The 25,858-nt window shown below is 45.7% G+C and overlaps 1 protein-coding gene across 1 annotated transcript in view; it reads right to left on the bottom strand.

Annotated features, from left to right (window-relative positions):
• NEK1 (NIMA related kinase 1) overlaps positions 1-25,858 on the bottom strand; it is a 126,753-nt gene that overhangs the window by 77,506 nt on the left and 23,389 nt on the right. Inside the window, 11 exon segments of the mRNA XM_030563916.1 lie at positions 1,769-1,843; positions 1,943-1,990; positions 2,121-2,180; positions 2,466-2,525; positions 4,034-4,037; positions 11,645-11,732; positions 11,735-11,800; positions 15,512-15,572; positions 17,413-17,452; positions 17,454-17,511; positions 17,514-17,610. Coding sequence (XP_030419776.1) covers positions 1,769-1,843; positions 1,943-1,990; positions 2,121-2,180; positions 2,466-2,525; positions 4,034-4,037; positions 11,645-11,732; positions 11,735-11,800; positions 15,512-15,572; positions 17,413-17,452; positions 17,454-17,511; positions 17,514-17,610 — 657 coding nt within the window.

The raw sequence follows: 25,858 nt of genomic DNA, 5'->3' as shown, positions 1-25,858 counted from the left end.
ATTTTAAGAATACTTGGTTTGTAACTTTGTGTCCTTTTACTTTTAATGGGGGGGAGAATATGTAGTGTAAAGGAAAACGGTATTTCCTTGAATAGTTTGTAAGCCCTCTAGCAGTGCTCACCATTTTTTAGGTTTGGAAAGAGGCCAGCAATGAGAGTACTAGCATGTATATAGCTAGGCCTTGCATGTTTGCGTATAGTGAGTACACAGTCATGTGGGACGAAGATGTGCGCATGCAGTTTCCTCACATTCTTGTTCTGTAAAAAGCAAAACATACAAAACCTGATCACTGTGATCCACCCATGTCTCATATCTAGCAGTGAAACCTCTGTGTTCTGAACAAGCTGTAACTAGTAGGAAGTACAGCCCTTCATTTGTTTAGCAATATAAATTGCCATGAACACCTCTCCACTACTTTGATCTGTGCACTGAGAGAGACAGTCCCACAGAGTGCGTCTGACTTCCCACAACAATCATGTTCCCAGGTAACTACCACCCACTAGGAAAGCCCCACAAGCATGCAAAACAGAACTTTCTCCGGATTTAGATTACATAAGTCACTCCTGCAAAAGCGAAGAACTTTCTAAAAATCAATCAACTAAAATGAGTGCATCAAAAATTTAGCCTAATTAGTTGACAAAATAATAAGGGAAATGAGCTATTCCACCAACATCACTTTTTTAAAAAAGTAAAATAAATAAATAAAATACCAGGTGCTAATGTAAGCTTCACCATCATGGGTGCCTCCTCCATCACTTCCTAAAACCCCAGACCTTCATCCTAATCCCAAAAAGCATCCTAACCAAATTAATCAAATAAATATTAATAACAACAACCACCCAAACACGATGGCCACTCTACCAGCTCCTACCCATCACCTAATGTCTGATTTTGTTTTTATTTTAACAGCAGCTCCAGCTCATCTCGACCAACTTATTCTCTTTTACACCAAAAAACCCTCAACAAACCTCTTTTAAAACTCCAGTATCAACAAATTAAAATAAAATCCCTACTAAATACTTGACATTTCAAATGCTTTCTTTTCTATATCTTTAAGTAAAAAAAATTTAATACTGTATTTGCGATAATAGGAAACAAACTACAGTCTCTGCATATCAAACCCCAAACACTGTTCAATGTTAAACACTAACTACATTTATTTAGCATCTTTACTCTCCTATATTCCATCTAAATTAATACAACAGGCCTCACTTCTTTCAGAACCAATGCAAAACTCATTTCTTCAGTTTCAGTTTTCTCTCAGCAAGTTATTCACACAAACACTTGCTACTGATAAATTAGGCAAGCTATTTTTCCTATGGACTCAAAAGGCAGAAAGGACCACCACATCTCTCTCATAGGGGAGGGGCTCAGATACTATGTTGTTGGGGGCCATAAAAATACCTAGACAGAAAAATGTGAGGCATTTGAACAAAGAAAAGAAGGTTGTTTCATGCATAGATTCACTATAGAAAAAGGACAAGAGGGAGGAACGGGAGAAGGAAGGAAACAAATGGGGTGTGTGAACAATGATACAGAAATTCGATGGAATACCATAGAAATCAGAAAAAAGTACTCAAAAACCAAGAAGTTGGGTATGTGAAGGGGGCCATTATTCAGTATCACTGAGATTGTTCATAGATCAGTATTAGGGGTAGCCCCATATGTAGATCAGCATCTATTTGTTATGGAGAAAAAAACGTGCCACGGAAGATAAATAAAAGGGAGAGAAAAGATTGTGCTATATATTTCAGCATCTGCTGCCAACCTTAACTTCACCACTTCCACCTGAACTAAGCACATTTCTCCAGCCTTGTTCCCTGGCTCTGTTTATCCGTTCCATCTGGAGAAGACAAAAAGAAGGAAATAAAAGTTCAAGTATTCATTTTTCTAATAAAAATTCAATTTCACAGTTAAAAATAAAATTTAAACATTAGTTTACCCTTTCCTTTTGCAGTCTTCTTATCTGCTCAGCTTTCAGTAAACCAATCTGCAAATTTCAACAGTTGGAATATTAAACTTTATATTCTGAGGTAATTTATGACACATTTCACAGAGGAACATTTTATTACTTAAAGCATCATTGTAAATAGAAAAAAAAGCCAAAGTATTTTGTCTACCTGGTCTCTTTGTCGTTTTTCTTTCTCAAGTAACTCGAATTTTCTCTTTTTTGGGGCTTCCTGAAAAATGAGAAAGAGCGAGAGAGAGCGAGTGTATATATATATAGTATAATTAATTTAATTTATCAATTTAATCAATGAACACTACTTTCAGCAAATTTTTAGATCAAGAAGGTTAGTACTCCAGTGGCAGAGGCATGCCCAGGAAGGCAAAAATTAACAAGTTAGAGGATATTTGGAGGAAAGAAATAAGGAGGAAAGGTTTGGAGGTTTTATTCTGCATTTTTTAAATTTTTGTTCTGGTTTTGCTGTAGCTTGAAAACAGGTATATGGGTGTCTTTATACCTCAAACATTTTCCTCCTTTCTTCTCCTGGATTCATTTTCTTCATTGGAGTTGGATGGGCCTAAATAAAAAGGTACAACTACAAATTAGGTATGTCAGTGCATGGTACTTTCTAGATCCCAAAATAATAGGAAAGTGAAGTCAGGAAGTGAGAGAGCACTAATTTAAAATGTAACAATATTTCACAAGGCAGCTTCATCTATTATTCAGAAGTGTGCCTGAAACAGAAGATGCTGTTAAGATCTAGGGTGAGTTTCATTGTAATTCTTCATTTGCTCTTGACCATGGGTTCTATTTGGTCAAAACAAATGAGCAAATAGTTTTAAAAGCTCAATTTTATCTTTCTTGTTAATTTCCCTTCTCTGAGAATATCAAATGCTCACTGATCCTCTATGCCCTCCTCCTTAATAAGTTGAAGGTCCGTGGAGATGTCAATCAGAGTGCTCACTGGGAAAACAAGTTGGCCTCAAAATTTACAACTACAGATTTTGTTCAAACTATAGTTAATACTTTATTCTTATGTAATAACATTGCTAACTGGTATTTATGTACAGTAGAACTTCGGAGTGACAAACACCAGAGTTACAAACTGACTAGTCAACCACACACCTGCTTTGGAACCGGAAAAGACAGTTACCTTTCCTGTAACTGGTGTTCAAGATGTATTACTCACGTGCATTCCAAAATAGTTGTGCGTGCTTGCCACATGCACCAGTGCTGGAAGTTCTTCCTCTAGCAGTACCCGTAGGGGAGCACCCCAGCGACCCCTGGAGTGGTGTCTCCATGGTACAGTAAAAGGGACGCTGTGCACTCACCCCATCCTCAGTTTCTTCTTGCCAAACAACTCCAACAGAGGGGAAGGAGGGCTGGATGTGGAACAGACATGAGCAACACATCTTGAAGAACACCAGTTACGGAAAAGGTAGCTGTCTTTTCTTCTTCGAGTGATTGCTCATGTGTATTCCACAATAGGGTGATTCCAAGCTATATCGGTTGGAGGTGGGTAGGAGTTCACAAATTGTCAGGACGGAGCACAGCCCTGCCGAACCCAGCGTCCTTCCTGATCTCAGAGATGAACGCATACTGCGAGGTGAATGTGTGAACTGAAGACCATGTGGCAGCCCTGCAAATGTCCTAAATGGGGACATAGGCTAAAAGGGCAGCTGATGAGGCTTGCACCCTTGTCGATTGTGGCCTCACAATTGAGGGCAGAGGGATTCCCGCTAGATCATAACAGTTATGGATGCACGACGTGATCCAGTTGGAGAGCCGCTGAGTGGAGATTGGCTGATCCCTCATGGGTTTGGCCAAAGCAATGAACAGCTACAAAGACTTCCTAGTCCAGTCCAGGTAAAAGGCCAGAGCCTGTTTCACATCCAGCGTGTGAAGGCGGCGCTCCTCGCTGAACTCACGTGGCTTGGGGCACAGGACCGGCAGGAAAACATCCTGACTCATGTGGTAGGTGGAGACCACCTTCAGGAGGAACGAAGGATGTGGGTAGAGCTGGACCTTATCTTTATAGAACACCGTGTATAGAGGCTCGGAGGTCAGGGCCCTGAGTTCCGAGACCTGTCTAGCTGACATGATCACTACCAGGAAGACTACCTTCCACGAGAGGTGCTATCATAACCTTATTCCCAGATTTGGACCTTAGCGTCCAAAATATGGGGGTTAGCATGAAAACCTCCAAGCTTAGTCACCAGCTTGGACCTGGTACTTGCTGCCACCACCCAAAAAATTAGAGTGTTTTGGGGCACTCTGGTCCCCCTGAAAACCCTTCCCTGGGGACCCCAAGACCCAAATCCCTTGAGTCTCACAACAAAGGGAAATAATCCTTTTTCCCTTCCCCCCTCCAGGTGCTCCTGGAGAGATACCCAGACACAAGCTCTGTGAAACTACACAGAGTGACTCCCCCTCTCTGTTCCCAATCCTGGAAACAAAAGAACTTTCCTATTCCCCCAGAAGGAATGCAAAATCAGGCTAGCCAATTCAACACACACCGATCTCCCCTGATTTCTTCCTCCCACCAATTCCCTGGTGAGTACAGACTCAATTTCCCTGAAGTAAAGAAAAACTCCAACAGGTCTTAAAAGAAAGCTTTATATAAAAAAAGAAAGAAAAATTACAAATGGTCTCTCTGTATTAAGATGACGAATACAGGGTCAATTGCTTAAAAGAATATTGAATAAACAGCCTTATTCAAAAAGAATACAAATCAAAGCACTCCAGCACTTATATTCATGCAAATACCAAAGAAAAGAAACCATATAGCTTACTATCTGATCTCTTTGTCCTTACACTTAGAAACAGAAGACTAGAAAGTAGAAACTACTCCTCCAAAGCTCAGAGAAAGCAAGCAGCCAGAAAACAAAGACCCCAGACACAAAATTCCCTCCACCCAAAGTTGAAAAAATCCGGTTTCCTGATTGGTCCTCTGGTCAGGTGCTTCAGGTGAAAGAGACATTAACCCTTAGCTATCTGTTTATGACAGGTGCCACCAGGAGCAAGTAGCCAATGGCTTAAGGGGGGAAACCGTCAACCAGGCCAGCATCAAGTTCAGGTCCCACTGCAGGAATGGGGGCCTAACGTACAGGAAGAGATGATCCAACCTTTTAAGGAATCAGCCAGTCATAGCATGGGAGAATACTGCATGCCCCTGAACCGGCAGGTTGGAGGCCAATATGGCCAACAAGTGCACCTTGATGGACAAGTGCGCCAGGCCTTGGGCTCTAAGGTGAAGGAGGTAGTCCAAAACTAGTTGGATTGGGAGAGCCACAGAGGAAACGCCCCGCTCAGCCGCCCACTGGGAAAACCAAGACCACTTTGCCAAGTAGGCCCGGCGCGTGGGGGGTTGCCTGCTTTCCAAGAGGATGCACTGAGCCCTTTCCGAGCACATCCTTTCCTCCCACCTAACAACTGAGCAGCCATGTCATGAGGTGGAGTGCTGCTAAACTGGGGTAGAGGAGGCAGCCCTAGTCCTGGGAGAGCAGGTCCAAGCGGGACGGCAACAGCCATAGCCACGGCGGGGCAACCATCAGGCTTGTGAAGGTCCTGTACCAATGTTGCCTGGGCCATGCTGGGGCAACTGGGAGGACCCTGGCCCTGTCCATCTTGATCTTTTCTAAGACCTTGCTGATCAACCGAAACAGGGGGAAGGCATAGAGAAGCTGGCCTGACCAGGATAGTAAGAAGGCATCGGATATAGCGCCCCCTCTGGAGGAGAACTGAGAAGATCAGTGGTTCTGCTGAGTTGCAAACAGGTCCACCTGGGGAATTCCCTACTCTTGGAAAAGACTGTGCACCACCTCTGGGTGTAGAGACCACTCGTGCTGAGAGGAAAAGTCTCAGCTCAGGCAATTTGCCCATGAGTTCCGGGCGCCCAGTAGGTGGTAGGCAAAAGTCATGGGCTATACAGAAGTCCCACAGCCTGAGGGCTTCCTGGCAGAAAGCAGAAGAGCGGGCCCCACATTGCCTGTTGATGTAAAACATCGAGGCCATGTTGTCCGTGAGCACCCTGACCACTCTGCCCTTCAGGTGCAAGCAGAAGGCCATGCACGCCAGTCGGATCGCCCTGAGTTCCTTGACGTTTATATGCAGGGCAAGGTCCTCTGGGGACCACAGACCTTAGGTCTGAATGTCCCCCACATGGGCTCCCTACCCCTGGACCAATGCATCGGAGACCAGCTCCACTGACGGGGGCTTGCCCCTGAACGGGACCCTGTGGAGCATGTTTCCCGGGGAGGATCATCATTGTAGGGAGGCGAGCACTGGCTCAGCCACCTTAAGGACCTTGTCCATCCTGTCCCTGGCCTGGGAGAACATCAAGGCCAATCAAAGCTGGAGGGGCCTCATCCTGAGTCTGGTATGGCAAACCACATACATGCACGTCGACATGTAACCCAGGAGCTGGAGACACACTCTGCCTGTCGTCATGGCAAACCTTGTGACTGTGTCGATGAGTCCTTTCAAAGACTGGAATATGTTTGGTGGGAGGGAGGCCCTAGCTGATGTTGCATCCAGGACTGCACTGATAGTCCCGGTACAATGCATAGAGTTTAACAGGCTCAGGGTGGTGCACGTGGAGAGGAGGAGCACCACGTGATCGCGCACCTGAGACTGGAAGCTGTCCTTGATCAACCAGTCTGAGGTAGGCCGCCACCACAGACGTGCACTTTGTGAATACTTTGTGAATACCCTGGGAGCAGTGGACAGGCCAAATGGGAGGACCATAAATTGGTAGTGCTCCTGCCCAACCATGAAATGGAGGAAGCACCTGTGCCCCTCAAATATATGAATGTGGAAGCATGTGTCCTGCAGATCGAGGGTGGCGTACCAGTCCCTGGGATCTAGGGAGGGGATGATGGAGGCCAGAGAGACCACGCAAAACTTCAGCTTTACCATGTACTGGTTCAGGCCTCGCAGGTCCAAGATGGGCCTGAGCCCCCCTTTGGCCTTCAGGATAAGGAAACAGCAGGAGTAGCCCTTGCCTTTGAACTCTGCTGGCACCACTTCCACCAATCCTAAACCAAGGAGCCGCCCCACCTCCTGCTTGAGCAGGGCCTCGTGAGAAGGGTCCCTCAGGAGGGACGGGGGCAGAGGGTGGTTGGGCAGGGTAAAGGTAAACTGGAGGGTGTAGCACTGGGAGAGGGTGTTGAGGACCCAACGGTCCCAAGTCAGCCGCGACCACTCCAGTAGAAAAAGCACACAACTGGTTGGAGAAGGGAAGCTGTATTGCTGGTGGATCCCTGGCGTGGATCCCGTTAAAACTGCGGTTTTCTTGCCTGTTTGCCCCTGGAGGACCTAGGCTGGAGGGCAGACCGGGACTGCCTCTGTGGGCATTTTTTATAGTCTTGAGACATTTTATAAGGGGGCTCATGTTTAGAATGGGTGGTCTGGGTGGGAGCCTGCTGCAGCTTAAACTAGGTTTAGCCAGAGCTGGAACATAGAGGTCCAGTGCCTTAAGCATAGTGCGGGAATCTTTCAGGCTGTGCAGCTTCACGTCCATCTGTCCCACAAACAGGGCCTTGCCTGCAAGGACTTCTGCTGTCTGGGCTGTCCAGTGAGGTGCAGGAGCCATAATGCCCTCCTCATGGACACTGCAGAGGCCATGGACCGTGCAGACATATACGCCACATCCGACGCTGCCTGCAAGGCTGCCCTGACAGCCACTGTAGCCTCCTCCACCAGAGCCTTGAATTCCTTCCTGTCATGCTCCTGGAGGGAGTTCTTGAATTTGGGCAGAGTGCCCCACAGATTGAACTCACACCAACCCAGGAGAGCCTGATGGTTTGCCACCAGTAACCGGCAACTTGAGGACGAATAAATTTTTTTCCCAAATAAGTCCAGCCTCTTTGAATCTTTATTTTTTGGAGTAGGGGTTGGTTGACCTGCTACTCTCTTTGGTTTAACAACTCGACCACCAGGGAGAGTTGAGGGCAGGGCAGGTCTACAGATATTCATGCCCCTTGGTGGGCACAAAGTACTTACATTCCGCCCTCTTAGAGATGAGGGGAAAGGAAGCGGGGTTTGCCACAAGACATCTGAAATTTTTCCCACCCCTTCGTGGAGTGGAAGGGCCACCCTGTCCAGTACCGACATGGATAGGATGTTGAAGAAAGAGTCCGAGGGCTCCTCCACCTCCTCGGCCTGAAGGTTGAGGCTTGATGTCACCCTTTTCAATAGTTCCTGGTGGGCTTTAGAGTAGTTCTACGGAACAGAGGTGAGGGAGGGCTGTAATCACATCATCAGGGGAGAGTGAGGAGGTGGCCGCAGTACTTTGTGCATCCACCGCTACTGGAGGACCCACCACTTGGTCACCCTCCAAGCACAGCTCCGAAGATGCACATTACACCTACTCCTTTCTCCAAGACTAAGAAAGGGGGGCCAACAGCCATTCCGAGTTTCTGGCCACCAAGCCCCCACTGTGGACTGCGTCAGGGGCCATGGGGCCCATTGGTATCACAGTGCCAGCCACGGAGTCCAGTGCCACTGCATGTGCTGTGGCACTGGGAGAGCAGGCTGTTCAGCCTGACTGGCCAGTCCCATCAATCGACGACTATGAAGGGCGGCTGGGCTGGCATATGACCTGCCGCTGTCCCTGGACTGGGAGAAGTGGTGGTGGCGGGAACGGTGCTGACCACGAGACTGAGATCCCGAAGTGGATGAACAGTACCACTGGTAGAAACTGCTCCACAATCGGCTCCAGCGGGCAGATCCAGGATGGCGATCAACGCCCGAGACTGCGGGAGCAGTACCACAGCAGGGTCCTGGAGTGAAATGACGAACAGAAATGGCGTCAAGGTTCGTGTCGCGACTGGCTATGGTAGTTCCTCAGAGACCAAGACCTTTGGTTTCATCTGTCTCGGTCTCAAGAGGGCCCGCTCCTTGAGGCAGGATGGTGCCTGAAGCCCTGTCAGGCAGAATCCAGCCAGACAACCTTGTCAGGGTCGACGGTGACAGGCATGGACTACGCCCAGGAATGTCGCTGAGCAGCCAACAGTATCAGGAACATTCCCCCAACCGCGACCGATACCAAGCCAGGGGAAACTGCGGAGATCCCAGTGGTGGCTTGCCTCCGGGCCACAGAGCCAGCTTTGGCAGTGCTCCTGGTACAGGCATGGGCATAATGTCACGGGTCACTTGCAGGGCCTCCTGCATGAAGGGCATCCAGAAATCCTGGGAAGCCTGCTCCGAATGGGCCGGGCTAGGCCGCTGGACCTGATTCGGAGGCCTAGAGGCCAATGGGGACTGAGGACTACCCAACATGGGTCTAGCCTCTCCCCAGATTTTGCTCCAGTGCTGCAGCGGAGAAGGCCTCTTCTTAGCCTTCAACACCAATTCCATCAGGATAGCCCCGATCTGAATGTCTCTCTCTCTCTCATCTCTCTCTCGTTCCGAGGCTTGAAAGACCTGCAAATCTTGCAGTGATCGCTGAGATGGGTTTCAGCCAAACAGCGTAAACAGTCCACATGCAGATCACCTCACTGGACTGGCCACTTACAAGTGTCACATGACTTAAAACCTCAGGCCTGGGCATGCACTGGCCTGGGCGCACTAAACTGAACTAATCTAACTACTTCAACTACGGGTACTAGTACACTGAATAACAGGAGTTCTGGAGGGAAGCTGCAGGCAAGCTGGAGCAGAGCAGTTCCAAAGCAACCTTCACTGGGGCAAGAATAAACTGAGGGTGGGGGGAGCATGCAGTGTCCCGTACACTTGCACCATGGAGACACCACTCCAGGGGCTGCTAAGGAGGGTGCTCCCCATATGAGTACTTCTAGGGAAAACACTTCTGGCACCAGTGCACGTGACAAGCACACACCACCTATTGTGGAATACACATGAGCAAATCACTCGAAGAAGTACGCAATCAGGCAGCAGTAGAAACACAAAAAAAAAGTAAAACACAAATACAGTATGGTATTGTTTACACTATTAAAAAAAAAAGTTTAAAAAAGATTTGACACGGTAAGGAAACTTTCTGTGCTTGTTTCATTAAATTAAGATGGTTAAAAAGCAACCATTTTCTTCTGCATAGCAAAGTTTCAATCTGTATGAAGTCATGTTCAGTTGTCAACTTTTGAAAGAACCACCATAACATTTTGCTCGTTACAAACATTTCAGAATTAAGAACACTCTCCATTACCGAGGTGTTCGTACTCTGAGATTCTACTATAGTTAGAGACATTTACTCTTCTGTTTGTTGAAAATGTGTCATGGTTTTCTGGTACAATCTTGTCCCCTTGCTCCCTCTGTTCAGGCAAGCAGATATTTAAAACATATACTTAGCCCTGTCACTTTATACAAGGTCACAGTCATCACTGAAAGAAGCAGAACAATATAGTAAGTTCCACTTGCTGCAGGCACCCACCGCTTTGAATTTCTTAACTTTTGTATACACAGTGTAGTGTTTTACTTTAGTTTTATTTTAAAGTGAAACTTGAATAGGTTGAGTCTTCAACAGCATGGCTTTGCCAGATATATCTGTATCACTCTGGCCCCACTCCACACCATATTGCCAATTTTTCTTCTCAAAACAACATTTTAATCCTCCCTACTTTTAAAATCCATTAAGAGCACAAATGCCATTCAAATTTCAAACACAGAATTTGGTTTGTTCAGAGTCCAGTGGTAGCCCCTTCAAAACATATGGAACCTTTTACATAATCATCGGTTCAAAGGAAAGCCTACTAGCTTCCTTATTTGTTTTGCCAGGATTTTGTTACACCCCCATACAAATGCAGTTGCTTTAGAAGAGGATCCACTCATTTAGAAGTACCTTCCTCCTCAGTCTAGTTCAACTTCTGCATCCTCTGAAGAGGCCAGTACATTATGGAGCACGTATTGTGTATTAACACAGACAATTTGCTTAGATGTGCATATGTTTGCCAGAAGCTGGGAATGAGGACAGAAAATGGATTACTTGATGTTTCTGTTCATTCCCTCTGGGGCACCTGGCACTGGCCATTGTCAGAAGACAGGATACTGGGCTAGATGGACCGTTGATCTGACCAAGTAAGGCCATTCTTATGTTCTTATGTACTGATCCCACCGTATGTTTAAGTTTGAAAAAAGTGCTGATATGGAACAAGTAACTTACTATAGAAAGAAATAGATCTGAACATCAAATGGATTAACCAGAAAAATATCTAAGAAGTAATACCACCAAGCTCTTATATAGTGCTTTTCATCAATAGATCTCAAAGGGCCTTACAAAAGGAGGTCAGTTTCATTATCCCCATTTTACAGATGAAGAAATAGAGGAATAGATAATACTCTGAATAGTGACTATTAAAAATAATTCAAGGGGCTCTGCAAACTTCACTTGTAAGTTGCTGTATTCCTAAGACTGCCACAAAACGAGGTTACTGAAACCATTCAAGCTGCAGCCAACTTAAGTAGCATTCCAAACCAAACAAACTGATAGTATGCTCCCAAGTTCTGCAACATCTTCTTACAAAATAATAAGAAATAAAACCAAGCATATAGTTGGTTTACCAAATGCAAACTATTTCCTGTGTAGATGTGTGTCAATACAACAGATGTAAATGAAAAGCAACTATAATATGATATTAGTAACTAGTATTTTAAGTAGTTTAAGTAAGGTAAATCAAATTAGTTAATGAAAACAAACTCTGGAATTATGTACCTTCATTATTACCACTCCTGTGCCCTCACCTGTCTAAATTAGCTAATGGTTTCCTCTCATGAAATTTTTTAGATGCATCACCAGATTTCTTGATCATTAAAGGCACTCCATATTTGCAGCAGGTTTAGTAATTTTCTGAGCTGGCACAGCTGAAGCCCAAATTTGTCCTTGAGATGGTCTTTTTACTAAAAAAACAAAAAGAAGGAGTGTGATTGTTTGTCTCATAGTTAAAGTTACATAGCTGGTCTTCTTTGGATATTGTTGCATTGCTCTGTCTCAAGTGACCTGACCTGTTATCAAGACAAAAGTCTCGACACATTCAGAGTATTCATTTGAGAAAGGGGCACAACTTCACTGCAAGACTTCCCACTTTCGTTAGACAACTAACAATATAGCATCTTCTTCCCATTGAGATACTTCCCCTCCGAAAAGTAAAATCATCTCCTCTCCCCCAGAATCAGAGCAAGAGAATTTCAAATACCCGAGACACCCGGCCTAGGACACAAATGTGCTACAGTAGTGTCTTCAAAAAGTCTTCCTCTCTCCCCCTCCAGCAATTTGTTTGAATAAAGCAGATGCATTGTATGAAGCCCAAAGGATACTCACAGTGGTCTCTATATCCACACCTCTACCCCAATATAACACAGTCCCTTGGGAGCCAAAAGATCTCACCGCCTGATAGGTGAGAACCACATTATATCCACATCGGTCTGGTACAGCTGTGCCAGACTAGACCAGCTTCCCTGGCCGTGATTTAAAGGACCTGGTGCTCCACTACTGCGGGGAGCCCTGGTCCCTTTAAATCACCGCTGGAGCTCTGGCAGCAGGGCTCGGGCAGGCGCTTAAAGGGCCCAGGGCTCCCCGCTGCTGTACCACGTTGTATCCGAATTCATGATATATGGGGTCGCGTTCTATCAGGGTAAAGGTGTAGTTGGGCTTGCATGCAGGACCAATACCAGAATATATTTTAGAACACGTCTATTTTGCAAACAGGCAAATATGCTTTGGTTGAGATATAACTTATTTCACATTTATGTGCAACAGCTGTATAAAAGTCTTGTTTGTAAACACGTTGAGTCTGAAGAGATCTAGATAAGATCATCTCTTTTTCCTATCAAACACAGCAAACACAGCTCTCTTAAACTATGTGTTTGGAGGAAAAGAGATGATCTTATCTAGATCTCTCAGACTCAAAAGTGCCTCTTAAACTCTACCAAGTTTAGAAATTTCGAGCTATATAAATTTCAGAAAGAAATTTCTTACTTGCAGTTTCTCTTCTCATTCATAGCAAATGGGTAATGCTTCTCATCTATGAAATTCCTATCATTTGTATTCCTGTCACTTATCAAATTATTAAGGTGGGCTAAAACGAGGACAGAGACTACTAACAGAATGAATATCATCATGTTCAAAAGTTCTCATTCTGGTAAACAGCTTCTCCACTCAAATCAAGTTAGAAGGGAAGGAAGAACAAAATTTTAAATTAGTACAATAGAATAATGAGAAATAGAAGTTGTCCCCATATAAAGCAAAGGTCTCATAATTTAAGAAATTACTTAGGAACTCTGTAGCACCTTACTACCAAGTGATACCTTCCACAGAGAAGCGGACACCTACTTTGCAAGTCTTCCTTGGATGAGTCTCTTTCCACAACACCATTAGAAACACGTGGAAGGTCCCTTAATTCCCTCAATGAATGATCACCGAGATACCTGACATACAAACTAGTGCAGCATTTTAACATCTTTGCCCACAGCAACTTTGAAAGCTTAAGCCACTGGCATTTTGATGTAACAGTTTGAATAGGATACAAACGTGGTGTGCTTACTGAAATATCTTAAGCTCTAGGGAATGACCATTTGTGTAACCTTCCCAAGGAGTACTTAAGATTGAACCAAATGATGGGAGAACTATTCTCAATAATTGTGTGCAGAATTTGTGCAGAAAGGTTCCTGGCTAGAAAAATAACCACCTTATAATCATGATAACTACAGTGTTAATACATAGATAAAGAAACTAATTCCAACCCTGTCTTTTGGAGATAATGGTGACTACATACATCTGCACCTGGCTTTCCTAATCTGACTCATCTGATGAGTTTGGATATCTGATTGATATGAAGATGGGGAGTCCAATATACCTGTATAAAAAGCTGCTAGGTCTGGGTATTTGGTTTTTTAGGGTGACTGGTTGTATGACTCCAATCAACCATCCTGGAGAAACTACTATAGCTCACCAGAAACTTGATTGTTATTAAGTAGTAGTAGTAATAGTAGTAATTACAGGCCAGGGCCACTGTGTTGAGCACTGTACAAACTTAACAGACAGTTTATGCCCCAAAGCGCTTACTGTTCCTTTTCAAAGGAAAACACATTAGACCGGCTCAATGAATGAAATTTCTGGTTGAGTTCTGTCTCATTACCAAAGTATATTAATGAGAACAAGAGTCCCTGCTGAACTACACTTCACTTTTAAGGCCCAAGCTGTTAATCATAGATGGACCAGGTGCAAATGAAGGAGTCTCCAATCAAGAAGTCTTATCTTCCTGCAGATGCTGCAGAGGATCCTTGGCTGTTTATCATGCACACAAAGCTCGGCCTTCTGGGGCTGTGAAGCATGATTTAACCTCTTTTTTTAATGTGGACTGCCTTGAAAGAGAGCAGATTCTTCTTTGCCTGAAACATGATTTTCATTGCCTCAGAGGAACTTTGACCTCCACTTACTCCTAATCTAGACTAATTCTTAAAATAAAGGTGAACGCAGAGGCACTGCCATTGCTCAATCTCAAGACAAGGGCAGTAGAGAAGGAACTGAGTGAGGGTTGGTCTCAGCAGTGCTATGTAACAGCCAGAGACGGCACAAGATGGCGCCGAGTGCATGTGCGAACCAACCAGACACTGCTACTGAAATTCTCTGATTACAGGGATGCAGAGTCACCTGAAGTAGAGCATCCAGAAGGCACTCCTCGAAGAGCAACTTCCATTTTAACTATATAATGAGAGTCAGAAGTTTGTTGGACCCTAACTCTGAGATGCAGTCTAAGATCGAAGCTGCTACAGTCTGAGACTCTGCATGACCATATTGTGCAGAAACTGGAACCATAGACGATCCAATCCTAACCTGGCCATTGGGAGAAGTCTGTTTTATGGGGAGCAATGAGCATCAGAATTCATGTATTCTGTTCATTAATTGCTACATAATATAGATTAAGGGTATACTGTGTGAAGGCTCTTTCATAGGGAAAAGGTCCAGCTAAAACCCACGGAGGGCCACCAGGCCCATGGAAGGGGAGAGTCCCTACGTTGTTCTGTAACAGTGTTGTACCAGAGAAACTAGAGGTTTAGACCTTCATGCTGCAGTGATTCCCTCTCATCTGAAGACAGTGAGAGGGGAGCTGCAAGATGAAGTCAAGTCACTATTGCATAAAAACAAATAAAAATTGAAGTTGTAAGACAAAAAGCAGTTGGGAGAAATTGAACCATCACATTGTTCTGCCTGAGGCAGAAACTCTGGTGCCCTGAGTTGAAAGGGATCAGAGACTCCAGCAACAACATGGACCACCTCCAAAATTCACAAGTGTAAAGTATTACCCAATTTGTTATGAATAAGGAGAGAACCTATGCAGCAGAAATGCTGATTAATCCATGATGATGTTCAATATTAGCCATCTCCTTACTTTTGAAAGTAACGTGGCAAGAGTAAAACGTAACTTTAAAAGTTAGAGGCTTATTTTTAGTTTAAATATGTAGGTTTACACATACATGCTTTCCTAAAATATAAATAAATCAAAGTTATTTCCAGGTTGTTTTTGATATCAGGTCAAATAAATTCCATATATGAACACAATCTATCCTACTGCAAGTGAAGCGAACTGTAGAGCACTAGTGCATATTTACCTGGTGCAACAGGGGCATCAAACTTGTGGAACACTTTGTGACTGAATTCGTCTGCAATAAGCTAAACAAAAGGCAAAGTTGTTTTACTATACAATTTTTATGCGATGCACCTGCAAAAGATTCAAGTGTTTCAAAAGTCTTTCACTTTCCTTACATAAATGGAGAAAATAACACACACACACACACACACAGCTTTCTTAGGAAAAAAAACATAGGGAATGCACGTGAAAGTAAAGGCTGTAATTCAACTTCATTGCAAACTTTGGTCTTAACTCTGTTAAAACTTACATACATGCCTAACATTATATACTGTGGAATGGAATCAGGCAGCCGCAAGAGACAAAAAGGAAAAACAACCCATAAATACAGTATAGTACTGTGTTAAACGAACTGCATAGCCAAGTTCAAAGCTGTATTAAGTCATATTCAGTTGTAGCTTTGAAAGAACAAACCATAATGTTTTGTTCAGAGTTACCAACTAGTTCCATTCCTGAGGTGTTGTAACTCTGAGGTTCTGTACTTTTAAATGGAAGGAATTTAATTATTATTTCTTTAAAAACATTATGTGCACCTGTCTGCTTCCTTGTTGTTTATACAGGTCTTGTCTTTTCAAGAAGGGGAAAAACCCGACCTATACATGGGGAAAACAGCAAAACTGATTATGCAAAGGTTCTGTCAAATGCACAAATACACTTACAAATTGAGAAAATTATACCATGCAGATCTTTAGATATTACTAATTACTAGCGTTGTTACAAGTTTTTCAGATTTTTTTTTTAAATTTGACATCCCTTCAATTGATTTGCACAACTTTCATTGAAAAAGTCCCATCATCCAGTCCCCTCACTGACCCAGGAGGAAATACTGCCTTAGAATACAGTAAATTACTGCTAATAACTCCGGGTTATTCAGACCCCATTGAAAATTCTAAAACCTATGCGGGCTTCAGGAAGCAAAGTCGATCACAGGAACAAACAGGGTAACCCTTACGACAGTGTTAACATTGGATGGTTAAGCCCCTAAACAGTTCTTTAAAAAACTATTTACATATTCGCTCCCAATGGGGATCTATTCCCTGTTTTACCTCTAAAGGTATTCCATGCCGAATTTTTTAACTCCCTGTAAGAATGCAAGTTTAAGTTCATTTGGAATTTCAATTTATATACAAGTTGGATTACACATGTCCCAAAAGTATATAAATAAACAAAAATCAGTATGTTTGCCATCTGCTATTCTTGTTAATCTTTATATTGTGTATTTTAATATAATACTATCACGTGAACCAATCATGGAATTTCACATGGGCTAGACATGTTGAATCATTTCCTAGACTTACGCCTATGTCCATTTAAACATTCCGGGTTGCTTTAAAAACAAAAAACAAAAAACACTCCAACACAACCTACTCTCCCCTCCAAAAACCTGGTTAACTCTTAAATAGTCACACAGGAGTTCATTTGGAACGGCTTGCAATTTAAGAAAAAAAAAGTATTAAGGAAATTCTACTAGTAGGCTACTGAATTCATTGTCAGTCCCATGTTATAGATAGCCAAATGTTAAAATAAATCAAAGACTAACTACAAGTTTAACTGTACATTCACACAGGACATGATGCACTTAAATTCAGGAATAGAAACAATACTTCAACATCTTGGAAATTAAATTTGTTGGTAGTTTATTTTATTGGTATAGTGTGACTATTTCCTAATATAGTAGTAACTATTTTTCCACAAAATAGATACAAGTTCTTTAATTTCTATTGTATTTCTGAAAGTAATTTCTCATGAGTATCTTACATTCTAAATTTGCATCTTAATATACTAAAAAGTGCACATGGCTGCATACTGCACAATAAATAAAAGGGGCAGAATTATTAAGCTATTTGAAAATAATTTCCATACCTGTGGTGTAAGAAATTTTCCACTCGTTTGGCTATAAAGATTTCTCCAATATGGAGTTGACTGATGGTCTATCCCTAGGATTCCTTTTAAATAATTGTGCAGCAGATTACGTAAATCGTAGGAATAATGCAGAGAAACAGGAGTAAAAGATCCAGAAATTATCTTCAGTACCAAGTTTTTCATGTTACCAGCTTCAAACTGTAAATTACCAGAGAGAAATTAGCATACATTAATATGTATACTGTCATACTGGCACAGCCACAAATGACTAATTTACATAAACATATCAAAATAAAAAAATTATGGTACTTCTCTTCAAATATTTCAAGGGCCATTATCAAAAGGTCTTTTAGATGTCAAATCTGCTCTGTATTGAGTAATCTAACGCTAAATACTTGAATATTATACACTCTGCTACACTAAATAAGATGACTAATTTTTAGATTTCTAAAAGTATTTTGTGCTTTTTGCTAGCTCTGTACCTACAGTTAACCATAAAAAATTGTTCCCAGAGCTGGGCAACAAGTCAATGGTAATGCACAACAATGTTTGGAGTAAATGCATATTCTTTGCTAGCCTCCTTCCTTTTAGTCTTCACAAGATTGGCAATCCTCTTATGAAAACTCTAGGAACGAAAGAATAATAAAAGGTCTGTGTTCCAAATCCTGAGAAGTGTTTAGATTTCACATGAGCTGCTAGGTACTCTGGCACCTCTCTTGGAATTCACTCTAATCAACAAAATACTGATTAGACCCCAGGTTTTGGAAGCAAATTATGAATGAACAACTGTTAGAAAGGGACATCACTTGAAATCCAGTCTATTAAATTATGTATACTGTATATACTAGATCACAAGCCGTTCATTTATAAGCTGACCCCCCCCACCCCCAAGAGGATAAATAAGAAGGATTTTTTTCATGATCCATTCATAAAAATACCCTGATATTCAGAGGTCAGCAAACTTTGGCTCCTGGGCCATCAGGATAAGCCACTGGTGGGCCAAGAGGTTTGTTTACCTCGAGCGTCAGCAGGCACAGGGTAAACTAAGTAAACCAAAAGTGTTCCAGCGTGCCGTTGCTTACCCTGACGGGCTGGGACGCAACTGGTGGGGAATTTTTTTTGGGGGAGGGGAGGTTGAGGAGAAGCTGGGGTCAGGGAAGTACCACCCCTGTGACCAACCCCCCCACATGACACCACCCCTAGCTCAGGACCCCTACTCCCCCTATCCAATCCCTCCCACCTTATCCAGGGAGGGCCAGGGAGGATGTCTCTGGCCTGGCATAGAGCGTCTTTGGCCGGGCGGCATAGCCACATGCCTGCTCTGGGGGCCAGGGCTGAGGCCACGGCTGCAACCTGCCAGCCCTGGAGCTGCAGCTGCTTCAGAGGCTGGGGATAGAGCAGCATGGCCAGAGCGGAGAGACTCTGCCCTGCCTCTTCCCTTCTGGCTTTGCTGGCTATGCTGCCTCTCCTTGCTCCCTCTTTTGTGGGGAGGGGCTGGTGTCCCACCTCTCCCTCTCTACAACCCATTCGTAAGCCAAACCCCTCTCTGATGCTTCCCTTTTTTTACTAAAAAAAAATTCAGCTTTGAAGGAGTATATACAGTAAATACTTTCCAGTACCACATTGGCCTCTGAAGCCCCTTTCCAAATTGTCATTTACAATTATGTTTTCCTATTTTTAAAAATGTGTCTCTCCCCACTGTTGTCATGTCAGTGACCCACTAAACAGGGAAAACTGACTGACCTGATATGGGAAACAGTGATGGATTACACAAGCTAACTGAACAATATTTTTCCTCTATTCGCTTTCTGTTACAGTAATTTTAGATAAACAGTTTCGACAGAAGTGTGATTTTTTAATGACAATACTCTAACAAAATCAAACATACTAATTTCAATTTTATCTAAAAAAAAAGGGGTGAGGTGGAATGGGAAGGTAAAGAAGGAGAGCAATATACACTAACAGGAAAAGGATAGTCTGCAAAAAGATACTCTCAAAGCCTCGAAAGAGCAGTAAGGTATAATATTTAAAAAAAAAAAAAATCTAGAAAACAAAAACACGTTCCTGTCCTTTTTATCATTACTGCATGCTACAAAGGAAGCTCACTAATACTACTGTACCAAACATACAGACTGAATTCACCAATACTAAGTAAATGTAAAAGTGAACAATCACTCGAAGAAAAAACGTTTACTAACCTTTCGTAACTGTTTTCTTCAGATGTGTTGTTCACATCCATTACACATTAGGTGTGCATGCGCCAAATGCACAGATGTTGGAAACTTTTCCCTTAGCGACTCCCACCGGGAGTGCATGGGAGCCCCGCTAGAGTGGGGCCTCATGTTGGTGCATATATACCCCAGCCGACCTGACCCCCCTTCGTTCTTCGTGCCGGAGACTCCAACAAAGGGGGAGGAGGGTTGGGAAGTGGTAATGCGACGTGAGAAGAACACATCTCGAAGAACAACAGTTACGAAAGGTAGGTAACCGGTTTTTTCTTCGAGTGATTGTTCATGTCCATTACACATTAGGTGACTCACAAGCTAGCCATAGGAAGAGGGTTGGAGTCATGGAACATGACTGAAGCACAGCCCTGCCAGCCGCCGGTGTCCTCTCTGCCTGGTGATGGACTGCGTAGTGGGCTGTGAACATGTGCATCGACAACCCGTGGCTACTTTACAGATCTCCTGGAGTGGAACCTGTGCCAGGAAAGCTGCTGAGGACACTTGAGCCCTAGTCGAGTGAGCTGCGGTCGCCAGGGGCCAGCACCTTGGCGAGTTCATGCATGTGCTGGATGCAATCCACAATCCATGACGATATTCGCTGCACCGAAACAGGGAGTCCTGTCATTCTCTCCGCAATGGTGACGAAAAAAACTGTTGCTGACTTGCAGAAAGGTCTAGTTCACTCCAGATTGTAGGGCCCTGGCATTCTGACATCCAGAGTATACAGACTACGGTAACTTGGTCCTGGTGTGGGTTGGGGAAACACTACTGGCAAACAAATGACCCTGTCTCATAAAAAATTGCGAGACTACTTTAGGGAGAAATTTAGGGTGTGTAGGTACACTGTACTTATAAAAAAAAAAAAAAAAATAAAAAAACATACAAGGGGGCTCTGACGTGAGGGTCCTCAACTTGGACACCCTCCTTGCGGACATAATGGCCACCAAACAACACACCTTCCAGAAAGCTAGAGGCTAGGGGCTCAAAAAGGGGGTCCCCATGAGCTTGGTCAGGACCAGTTAAGTTCCAGGGCGAGACCAGAGGGCGTGAGTAGGGAAACACCCTCTCCAGCCCTTTCAGAAACTGGGCTACCATGGGGTTGGAAACACAGAAAGCCCCAACCTCCCCCAGGTAGAAATCGCCAAAAGGGCAGCCAGAATATACGCTATTGAGAAGGGGGGCGAGACCTTGATGTTTAAGGTGCAGCAGGTATTCCAGGGATACCCGGAACGGAGGCCGAATGGCTGTATATGCTTTGGTTCACACCAACAGGAGAACCTCTTCCACTTAGCAAGGTTTCCTACTGCCGAGGAGAATTTGTCGCATCTAAAGAGAGCACTGGCTCTTCATCGCGTCAAACCATAGAAGTTTCCAAGCCATGAGATGCAGAGACTGCAGGTTCGATGGAGCAGAACCTGCATGATGAGATCTTGATGCAGGGAAGGGCAATCGGGTCGGCTATTGACAGCGCCAGCAAAAGTCGTAAACCAATGCTGGCGGGGCCAAGCTGGGAGATGAGAATCACTACCAGCCTTGTTTACTGCGAACTTTGAGGAGAACTCTGTGGATGAGCGGGAGGCAGTGAAAAGGCATACTTCAGGCTCTCGCTCCAAGGGATCGCACAAGGCATCTGTGACGGAGCCCAGACAGTGGTTTTGTAAAGAGTAGAACTAAGGGCATTGACTGTTGTCCATGGTGGCAAAGAGGTCCATTTGTGGAAAACCCCACTTCCTGGAAGATCGATTTCAAGACTCCGGTCTCATCGATCATTTGTGCATATGGGACGACCTGTTGAGCGTGGCCTGCCAGCTCGTTCTGCTCCTCCAGGAGTATGATGCTATGAGGTGTACTGAGGCGGCTATAGAAAAAGCCCATAGGAGAAGGGCCTCTCGACAGAGGGGAGAGATCGGGCTCTGCCCTGTTTGTTTATGTAGAAACATAGCGGTAGTGTTGTCTGTCAGAAACTGTCATGCTGTGATCTTCTAAAGCAGCATGAGAAGTTTGACAGGCTACGCGAACCGCCGTGAGCGCCTTCACATTGATGTGGAGCAACTTTTCGTCCTTGGACCACAAGCCTTGCGTCCCTAAGTCCTCTAAGTGCGCTCCCAGCCAAGGTATGACGCATCCGTTACCAGCGTCAGCGTAGGTTGCGGTGCAGCGAAAGGGATCCCTTTGCAAACTACCTACTGGTTGATCACTAGCACAGGAAAATCCAACACCTGGGCAGGGGACTGTCACCACAGATGTCTAAGGGGTCTCTGCCTGGATGATATGACTAGGCTAACCACAATGGTAAAGTCCTGAGCCATAGTCGAGCGTGTTTGAATACGTGGGTGCACGTCACCATGTGTCATAGGAGCTGCAGGCAGCATCTGGCCGTGGTTGCGGGGAACCTCAGCATTGAGTCTATGGCACACAGGATGTCCAGAAATCTGGATTCTGGGAGGCTCGCTCATGCCTGTACCAAATCCAGGACTGCCCCAATGAACTCCAGCCTTTGCATAGGTATCAAGGAGGACTTGGGCATGCTGACTAGAAGGCCTAGCCTGCGGACTAGGTCCAATGCCACTGCCACATGAGAATGGACTTTCTCCTCGGACCAACCCACGAGAATCCAGTTGTCTAGGTACAGGTATACTCGAATTCTCCTTTTTCATAGAAAGGCTGCCACTACTGACATACATTTCATGAAGTGGGGGTGGGGGGATGACTGCCGCCAGGCCAAAGGGTAGGACGATAAACTGGTCATGGTGCCTGGTTTATGGTGAACCACAGGAACTGTCGGTGAGCTGGGATGAATAGCGATGTGAAAGTAGGCATCTTCATGTCGAGGGCAGCGTACCAATCCCCCGGATCCAGGGACGGAATATAGTGCCTAGGGAAAACAATGTGGAAGCAGACCTTGACAAGAATTTGTTGAGTCCGTGCAGGTCTAAAATGGGTCGAAGACCCTCCTTTGCTTTGGGAATAAGGAAATAACAGGAATAAAGCCCTTTCCCCTTAGATCCCGAGAGACCTCTTCCACTGCCCCCGCCTAGAGGGACGTCTGTACCTCCTGCATAAGGAGTTGCTTGTGAGATGGGTCCCTGAAGACCGAGGTGGAAGGGGGGTAGGAGGGAGCGAAGGAGGAGAACTGACGCATGTATCCCACTTGTACAGTGTGTAAGACCAATGGTCCGATGTTATAGGGGACCACGCATGGCAGAAGCGGGCAAGCAGTTCATCAAACACAGGGAAAGATCCGGTAACTGGCTTGGTACGCTGTCCTCAAGCACACCTTCAAAACCCTTCCTTGTTGCCAGGTTGCAGCTTGCCTGGCCCTGGCCCTGGCTAGACGTGTCGTTCTGCCTCCGTCTGTTGTCCTCTGCCTCTCCTATGATACAGCTCCTGCCTACGTCGGGGCTGGTATCATCTTTGCTAAGGCGGCTGGGGCTTGAAAGGCTTTCTCTGAGCCACAGGGTGTGCATTCCCAACAACTTGAGGGTTGCCCGAGAGTTTTTGAGGCTATGCAGCCTGGCATCCATTTGGCCCGAAAAGAGACCAGACAACCCTTCGAAGGGGAGGTCCTGAAGGTATTCTGGACCTCTGGCGGAAGGCCTGAAGCCTGCAGCCATGCCGGGCGTCTCATCACCACTTCTGAGGTGATTGTTCTGGCTGCTGCATCCACCGAGTGAACAGAGGCCTGCAGAGAGGGTCTTGGCTACCACCTGTCCCTTCATACCACAGAGGGCCACAACACTCAGGCTGAGAGCCCTGGGGCAAGTAGTCTTTAAATTTGGAAACTGCTGTCCAGGATTTAAAACTGTGTCTGTTCAGGATGCCTGCTTGTTCGTGATCCTCAGCTGGAGGCCCCAGAAGAATAGGCCTTCCTGCCAAATGGGTCTAGATATTTAGACTCCTTGGCCTTAGGAGTCGGGGGTTGCTGATCATGTTGTTCCCCGTTCATTGACCACTGAGACGACCGGCGAACAGGGGGCCGGGTGACAAAGAGAAAGTCGTATCCCTTGGAAGGGCAAAGTACTTCTGCTCTATGCTTTTTGCTGTTGACGCACTAGAGGCTGGGGTTTGCCAGACCATCTTGTAGTTGGACTGCATCATCTTTCTGAGCGGAATGCAATTCTGGAGGGGCCCTCGGGGCTTAAGATGTCCACCACAGGATCCTCCTGCTCTACTGCTTCCTCCACTTGTAGGCCCAAGTTCTGGACAACCCTGCGGAGCAGCACCTGGTGCGCTCTGTGGTCAATCGGAGGAGGCCCCGACACCGGCGGTGCCCGCCACAGCTTCATCTGGGGATGATGAAAAGGTGAGGGCCTTCTGCATCTCATCTTCCAGCCCTTCTTGTCCTTCCTTGCATGCTGGAAGCTCCTCTGGTCCTGCCTGCAGACTGCCTCCGGGACAGCACTGGGCTTGGTGCCGCTTCCGCTCTCTTGTTCCGGAGAAGCACCTGGTGGCCTGGATACCATGGCCTCCTTGGGCATTCGAGGGGTGTCTGTGTGGGGATTAAGACCTATGCACCGATAGCCAGATCTCGCAGGCTCTGGAGGAGGGCTTCTGCTGTTGGTGATAGCCCCATGGTGTCCTAAAGGCCCACTGCCCTGGCACGCCCCATTGGTTTTTGGGGGTCCCTGCTTGCTGGTGCCCTGCGGGAATAGCTCGAGCGGTCTGAGGCCACCTCAGATTTCGAGGACGCCGACCTGGAAGGCCAAGGCAGTGCCGTAGAATGGCTCCTTGCCAACCAGGACCGGTACCAGGATCATTGGCTTCCGCTCGGCCTGGGGACTTTCGATCTTGTGTTGCCTCGGAGCCAGCCCAGCAGTGGCGCTGGGGAGTGGTGCCCTGGTGGGGCCAGTGCCATATGCTAGCGGGACTCGAGGGCAGATTCCCAGCCAGGTCAGGGGCAACTATGAATCTGCAGTGGCCGAGCTCGACCGGGACCAAGGCTGGGAGCGGTGCCGGGTTGGTGACCTTGATTGGCGCACCATTGCCGGCTTGCCTCTTGATGACACTCTAGGACACAGTGCCAGAGGCTTCTCTTTGGCAAGGAGGGGGCTTGCTGCCAACAACTGGATGAGGTCCTTTGCCGCCTCAAACATGTCAGTGTGGAGGACTGTTCTAGAGGCTCCTCCAGCCTTTCCTCCGCGCTCAAGGTGGCTTAGCCTGGGGCCCAATGGACTCTTTGGCGCCAGAGCCACCAGAGCTGGAGCATGTCCTGGGGCAGTGCTTCCCTTTGAGCGCTTGTTTGCTTGGGCAGTGCCGGCTTCTTATGTGGGGAGCGCCTTCGGCTTTGTAGGCTGGCCCTTCCACTGTGCCGGAGAGGTCGAACGGTGCTGGGGTTTTTCTTGCTGCCTCGGCGCAGCATGCGTGCAGTGCCCTACCGGTGCCGGATCGCGAACTTACGCCAGGGCACTCTACACTGAGGACGTCGGCGCCGAGGCCAGATGGCCTGAGGCCACAGGTTGCAGCAACAGCCTCCATGAGTAGCTGCATGAGGTGAAAGTCTCTTTCTTTCTTAGTCCTTGGCTGCCTTACAGATCTTGCAGCGTTCTGTCTGATGTGATTCCCCCCGGCAATGAAGACATGAGTCGTGGGGGGTCACTAATTAGCACAGGTTTGCGGTACATGGCACAAGCCTTAAAGCCTTGGGCCTGCGGCATGCCCTGCCGCCCAGTGCTGGTGCTGGAGACAACTTCCAACACCTAAACAAAGAAAGCTTAACTATCTATTATTAAGAAGTGCTAACTACTAACTACTGATAACTATGCTAAGGGACACTCGCAAGCAAGAGATGGTGAGCTGTTCCCACGCCACCATGGACGGTAAGAAGGAAGTGAAGGAGGATCGGGTCAGCAGGGGTATATATGTACCAGCATGAGGTGCCACTCTGGCAGGGCTCCCCTGCCGCTCCGACGGGAGTTGCTAAGGGGAAAAGTTTTCGACGTCTGTACACACGGCGCACGCACACTTAATGTGTAATGGATGTGAACAATCACTCGAAGAAGAACATAGTTTACTGAAAGGAAGGGTAAAAAAATGTGTTGCTAAATATACTACACAGATGTGCAGGACAGGAGTCAAACAAAAAAAGTGAGAACAACAAACATCAGCAGCAATGTGGGCGGAGATGGTTACAATAGTAAATTTAATTTCCAAAAGCAGGCACATACCATGAAAAGCCCTGCATCAGCTCAAATACAATATATCAGTCTAAAATTTGGCAATGG

This window comes from Gopherus evgoodei, chromosome 5, assembly GCF_007399415.2.
Source record: "Gopherus evgoodei ecotype Sinaloan lineage chromosome 5, rGopEvg1_v1.p, whole genome shotgun sequence".
Taxonomy (NCBI): Eukaryota; Metazoa; Chordata; order Testudines; family Testudinidae; genus Gopherus; species Gopherus evgoodei.
Note: the sequence above shows the minus strand (reverse complement) of the source record. Positions and strands in the feature narration are given on the sequence as shown.